Here is a 6,379-nt window from a genome sequence, read left to right as displayed (position 1 = left end):
GTGAACGAAGCTTTCGAGGCGTTGAAACGGAGCACCCTGCTCAACCCCAACCAGCGGCTGCCCAAGGTGGAGATCCTGCGCAGCGCCATCCAGTACATCGAGAGGCTGCAGAGCTTGCTCAGCACCCTCAACCAGCAGGAACGGGAGCAGAGGGACCTGCGCTTCCGCCCCGCTGCTCCCCAGCCCGGGGTAAGTGCCTCTGTGCATCCCCTGGGGTCCCCAAACCTGCCCTGGGGATGAGAGTGGGGGTGATGCCCTATGGGGTGATGTTCTATGGGGTGATGGTCTACAGGGGTGATGGTCTATAGGGGTGATGCCCTCTGGGGCTGTTGCTCTATGGGGGTGATGGACTATGGGGTGATGGTCTATGGGTTGATGCCCTATGGGGGTGACGTTCTATGGATGTGACACCCAATGGAGTGTTGCTCTAAGGGGGTGATGCCCAATTGGAGTGTTGCCCTATGAAGCTGATGGTCTATGGGGGTGATGCCCAATTGTGTTGTTGCCCTATGAAGGTGATGGTCTGTGGGGTTGATGCCCAATGAGAGTGTTGGCTTATGGGGTTGTTGCCCCAGGGGGTTGATACCATATGGGGGTGTTGCTCTACGGGGTTGTTGCTTTATGGGGGTGATGATGGTCTATAGGGGTGATGGTCTATGAGGGTGATACCCTATGGGGTTGATGCCCTGTGGAGATGTTGCTCTAGGGGGATGTTGCTCTATGGGGATGTTGCCCTATGGGTGTATTGCCCTATGGGGGTGATGATCTGGGGGGTGTTGCTCCGTGGGGATGTTACCCTATGAAGGTGATGGTCTATGGGGTTGATGCCCTATGGGGTGTTGCTCTATGGGGGTGATGATCTGTGGGGCTGACCCCAGGCAAAGGCATCGCAGGCAGCTCTGGGGCACTGGGTCCTGCTGGTGGGAGCAGGATCACCAGCCTGGGGGCAAGGCAGATGCTGCTGCCATGGCTTGGAAAACGTGTCTACCATGAAGGCTTAGGGCAGTTACGATCCAGCCCCAGCTGAGCTCCCAGATCCCGGGATGAAGGGACATTGGTGGCCTTTCCCTTCCTATACATCTATATATTTATGTGTGGATGTAGTGGGGGCTGCGTGGTCCAGTGCTGGACGCTGCATTGAATGTGGCACGTGTGTCCGGGCTTGAGAGGGACAATAAAGGCAAAACCAAGATTTAAAAAAATGGAAAATAAAATTAAAAAAAAATTAAATTTAAAAAAGAAGATATAAAATTAAATGAAATTAAATGAAATGAAATTAATAAAAATACAAAATAAAATTAAATCCCCCTGCTCACACACACACTCCTGATTTCTCCCCACAGTGCCTCTGACCAAACACCATCATGGGGTGGGGGGGTCACATAGTTGCTGCTGCCACGACACGCTGGGGAACGGGGGCTTTTTCTGACAGTCCTTGTGGCACAGGGGACAGAGCAGGGGACAGGGTGGGGGTCAGTGTGGGGTCACCTCTGGTTTCTCAGACCACCGGTGCAGATTCCAGAGCCAGGTGGGAATGGTCACAGTGGTTGTGTCTTGGAACAGCACCGAGCAGAGATGCTGTGTGCTGGGTCCTGTCACACCCCAAGATTTTGGTGTTTTTAACCACATTTTGGGGAGATATTTTTATCTGCCCTCTGCTTCCTGTGAGGATGTCTGGGGCAGGAACTTCCCTGGAGCTCTGAGGTTTTGTACATTAAAATGTATAGGTAGGTATAGCTATCAGTATAGAGGATATAGATAGATGTAGATGTACATATAGATATTGATGATATAGAGAGAGATAATACAGATATAGGTGATGTAGATGTAGATGTAGATGTAGATGTAGATGTAGATGTAGATGTAGATGTAGATGTAGATGTATGTATAGGTATAGGTATCAATATAGATATAAATTACATAGATAGATGTAGATCATAGAATCATAGAATCATAGAATGGTTTGGGTTGGAAGGGACCTTAAAGCTCATCCAGTCCCAACCCCCCTGCCATCAGCAGGGACACCTTCCACTAGACCAGGTTGCTCAAAGCCTCATCCAACCTAGATGTAGATGTAGAAGTAGGTATAGATGATGATATGGATATGGATATGGATATGGATATGGATATGGATATGGATATGGATATGGATATGGAAAGATTGATAAGAAGCACAGAAAAGTGGGATTCACAGAGATCCATCTCCTTCCAGACTAAGGGATTTAAGGACCAACCCAGCAGGTACCCAGGGAACCCCACATTTAGAGCTGAATAAAGGACTGAAAAAGCCTTTAGGGTTCATCCTGTATATTCTTGGGACTTCTCGGTGTAAATCCAATGTCTCCCCTTGGGTTTGATTGAGGTGGATTTGTTGGCTGCCCCTGCAAATGTGCCCCAAACTACACTGAGCAGTTCCCATGTCACTGCTGCTCTGAGCTGTTCTTTCTGCCAGTCATAGCCAGGGGCTCATCTATTGAGTGCAAAATCCAATATTTTGGTGAAAAAAACCCCACATCTGTAAGAATTTTCCACTTTAGTGGGAAATAAATCCAAGTGTTAATTAATTAGCATCTGCTGCCACGAGCTTCTAGATCCAAAATGCCATTTCTAGGCTGCTACAAGTAGTTGGGTCCTGGGGTTGCTCCTATAAATCATATTTTGGGTTTAACCCGGGACGACATCCACTTTCAGATAAAGAAACACACACAAAAAAGTTAATTCAGAGCTTTTCTCAGTAACACTCTCATTTTTCAGGCTGTCAGCTCTTTTCTCTGAAATAACTGTTCAGCTCCAAATCCACAAATCAAACTGCCAAAAGATCCTCCCCAGAAATCCCCTTGGGATGGCCTGAGGGTGTCCAGCCCGTTTGTCATTTTTTATGAGCCTGATTAGGTGTTTTTCAGCAAGAAGTTGTTTTGCCCAAGGACATTTGTCTGTCTCCAGCCCTTCCTCATAATCTGTGGGTAAAGAGACACTTTTTTTACCGGTGGTGAGCAGATGGTTCAATTTCTCACAGAATCCCAGAATGGCCTGGATTGGAAAAGCCCTTTAAGCTCATGGAGTCCAACCATGAACCCAACACTGACCAGTCCCCGACTAACCCGTGTCCCTCAGCACTATGTCTACACGACTCTCCAATCCCTCCAGGGATGGGGACTCCACCACTGCCCTGGGCAACCCCTTCCAATGCCTCAGAACCCTTTCAGCAAAGCAATTCTTCCTCACATCCCATCTCAACTGCCCTGGCCACAACTGGAGCCCATTTCCTCTTGTCCTGTCCCTTGGTCCTTGGGAGAAGAGACCCACCCCCACCTCTCTCCACCCTCCTTTCAGGGACTTGGACAGAGCCAGAAGGTCTCCCCTCAGCCTCCTTTTCTCCTGTGTCCAGAGCCCAAAAAGGCTTTATTTCAGTCTTTATGGTAAATGAAGCATCTGACCCCGATGGGTCCTGGGGATCCCAAGTGCTGTTGGCTCCTCCAGCTGCTTTGCAGGTAGAGAGGGACGTGCCTATCTCCTCAGGGTGTTGTGCTGTGGTGGTTGGGCACCCCAGGGTGTTTTTGGGTGCCTGTTGGGTTTGTCTGGGCTGGAGGAGACGAGACCCAGTTTTGGCATCTTGATTCCTTGCAGGCGACCAGCGAGTGTGGGTCCGGCAGCTCGTCCTGCAGCCCTGAGTGGAGCAGCCAACTGGAGTTCGGCACCAACCCTGCTGGTAAGGTCCTCCCCACCTCACCCCAGTGTCCTGAACCCTCGCTTGGCTCTGGGGGTGACAGCATCTGGGGACACCACAGCCCTTGGGCAGAGCATCACTGGGCCAAACCCCCTCAAGCAGGAGATCCTGGGAGCAGAGGACAAAAGGAGCCTTGTCCTTCTCTCCCCACCCCGCTCATAAATCTCCCTCCAGGCTCATAAATCCTCCGGCACCTCCTTGGCTCGATGCTCAGTGAGCTCAGGTGTCTCCCACTGCCTGACTCCCCGAGACGCCAGCTCTTAGGAGCTGAGAAACCAAATTGCAGCAGCCCAGAGCCCTGGCACCTTGGTCCCCATCCGTCACCATCCCTTGAGTGGCTTTGCCTGTTGTGGTGCCGAGCGTTGCTGCCCCAGGCTCCTTTCCCTCCCCACACCCCATCTGCAGCTGCTGCTTTTTTTTTCCATTATTGCAGTTTTCCTCCCCCTGCCAAACCCACCTGTTTTTTTTCCCCAGAAGGCAGAAACTTAAATCTCATTTTCCAACAGGGAATAAAACCTAAAAAGTGTCCCAAAGTGTCACTTCATGTTGCCCTCTCCAGGGGAAGGTCTCATCCCCTCAGGGTGGGAGCTGGGTGTGGGTCCCCAGGTCACTCTGGCCATGTGGGGGGTGGTGGGGTCCTCCCTGCATGGAGCCAGGAGCTGTCCCCAGCACATGGTCCCTGTCCCCAACACATGGTCCCTGTCTCCAGCACACAGTCCCTGTCCCTATGATATGGTCCCCGTCCCCAGCACATGGTCCCTGTCCCCAGCACATGATCCCCATCCCCAGCACACGGTCCCTGTCCCCAGCACTTGGTCCCTGTCCCCAGAACATGGTCCCTGTCCCCAGTACACGGTCCCTGTCCCTATGACATGGTCCCCGTCCCCTGCACATGGTCCCCATCCCCATCACACAGTTCCTGTCCCTATGACATGGTCCCTGTCCCCAGCACACGGTCCCTGTCCCCAGCACACGTTCCCTGTCCCCAGCAGTCACCATTCCCTTGCTCTCTGCAGATCACCTCCTGGCTGACGATGTGGCAGAGGACCGCAACCTCCACTCGCTCTCCTCCATCGTGGAGAGCATCGCCGTGGAGGACGTGGCTGTGACGTTCCAGGAGGAACGGGTCCAAAACTGAGGCAACCCCAGTGGCTCTTCGAGCTGGTAACAGGGTGGGAATGAGACGCTGGAAGCGGGGAAACAGGGGGGGAAGAGGACGGTGGAAGGTCCCAGCCACTGGAAATCATATTTACCCCTCCGGTGTTGTGGACTGCACCGCTGAAACCACTCACCTCCTTTCCCACTCCTCGTGAAATGCTCCTGCCTGGCCAGATGAAGAAAAAAATAACAGGGAGAGGTGGGAGAGGTGGGAGAGGGGGGAGAGGTGGGAGAGGTGGGAGAGGTGGGAGACCTGGGACGCCGGCAGCGCCACAGCCCCACGCTGGCAGCAGCCCCGGTTCCCACGAGGGCGGCCGCCCGGCGTCAGGCTCTGCTTTGCTCCCCATCTGGGGGTGATCGGTTTTTGGGGGCCAATGTGTGTGCTGGGTTCTCTTGCTGATTTATTTTTTGTTTCCATGATGCTCTTTGACCAACGTCTCTCTCTGGCTGGTGTCCTGCGGGTGCTGAGCCCCGCCATGTCTTTTCTACTGAACGCTGTGTGGAGTTGCCATTTGGTTGTGGGGTTTTTTTTAATTATTATTTTTGCTAATTTATTCGGTTTTGTTTTGTTTTTGTTTTTTTTAATAAAGGCATTCTTGTTTGAACTGCTCAGAGCTTCTTTTACTGCTGTTCCCCTCTGCGCAGGTCTCCTCTAATTCCCAGGTTGGGGATTTCTCTGTATCAGAAAATGCAGCTGGACCTCAGCGCAGCCACTCAGCGGTGGGAACTGGATGTTCCACGCTTGAATCACCCCTGCAGAGACCAGTGATTTCACTGGTTTTGTAACTGGGGCTCAGCCTTGTACCCCCAAAAACTCTTGAAGGAACTAAAGATTAATTATCTTTTTAATTTGGGATCTAGAAAGAAGTTCTCAAGCCAACACTGTTTTAAAATCCTGTTTATTGGAACACACATACATCCTTTCCTGACCCAATCCAGGGTTTGGAGTCCATGCAGTACCAATAATATGACGAAAGAAATAGGGCATCGATATAAAGGGCTCACCGACTCTTCAAATTAAAAAAATATTTAATACTGTATTAGGCAAATAATACACCGAAAAGACATCGTGACTGTAGAGCCTCTCAGATATTGCACTTCCAGACAGCACATGATAAGTATAAGGTCATTCCAGTCATCAATAAATAATCACATCAGAAATAGGGGCCACACAAGGCAAACGTGGCATGAGGAGACGAAGAGATCCTACCCTACGGGGACGAAATGGGGAGAGGTCAGAGCCTCCTGGATTGATCCCTGACCGTAGCCTGGAGGCAGGAGGGGAGAACATCTCCTCAGCACCCAGAGAGGAAGGGATGGGCACATTCCCAGGGCAGTGGGTGCCCCCGTCGTGTCTCCCCAGGCACTCAAGGAGGGTCCTGTCTCCCCTGGGTGATGGGTACCATCCCAGATGGCATTGAGCCATATGGGGCAGCTCCAGCCCTTCCCCACGCAGACCTTCGTGGACCCACCATGCAGGCACAGCCTCCCCGC

The 6,379-nt window shown here is 51.8% G+C and overlaps 1 protein-coding gene across 1 annotated transcript; it reads left to right on the top strand.

Moving 5' to 3' along the window:
• Positions 1-3: 3 nt before the first annotated feature.
• Positions 4-4,865, top strand: MYOG (myogenin; the record flags this gene model as incomplete). The annotated part of the gene is made up of 3 exons (XM_010172140.1): positions 4-189; positions 3,628-3,709; positions 4,744-4,865. Coding segments are annotated over 3 exons (390 nt in total), but the record flags the coding sequence as incomplete, so codon positions are not given.
• Positions 4,866-6,379: the final 1,514 nt, after the last annotated feature.

This window comes from Antrostomus carolinensis, unplaced genomic scaffold (assembly GCF_000700745.2).
Source record: "Antrostomus carolinensis isolate BGI_N321 unplaced genomic scaffold, ASM70074v2 scaffold13867, whole genome shotgun sequence".
Lineage (NCBI taxonomy): Eukaryota > Metazoa > Chordata > Aves > Caprimulgiformes > Caprimulgidae > Antrostomus > Antrostomus carolinensis.
Note: the sequence above shows the minus strand (reverse complement) of the source record. Positions and strands in the feature narration are given on the sequence as shown.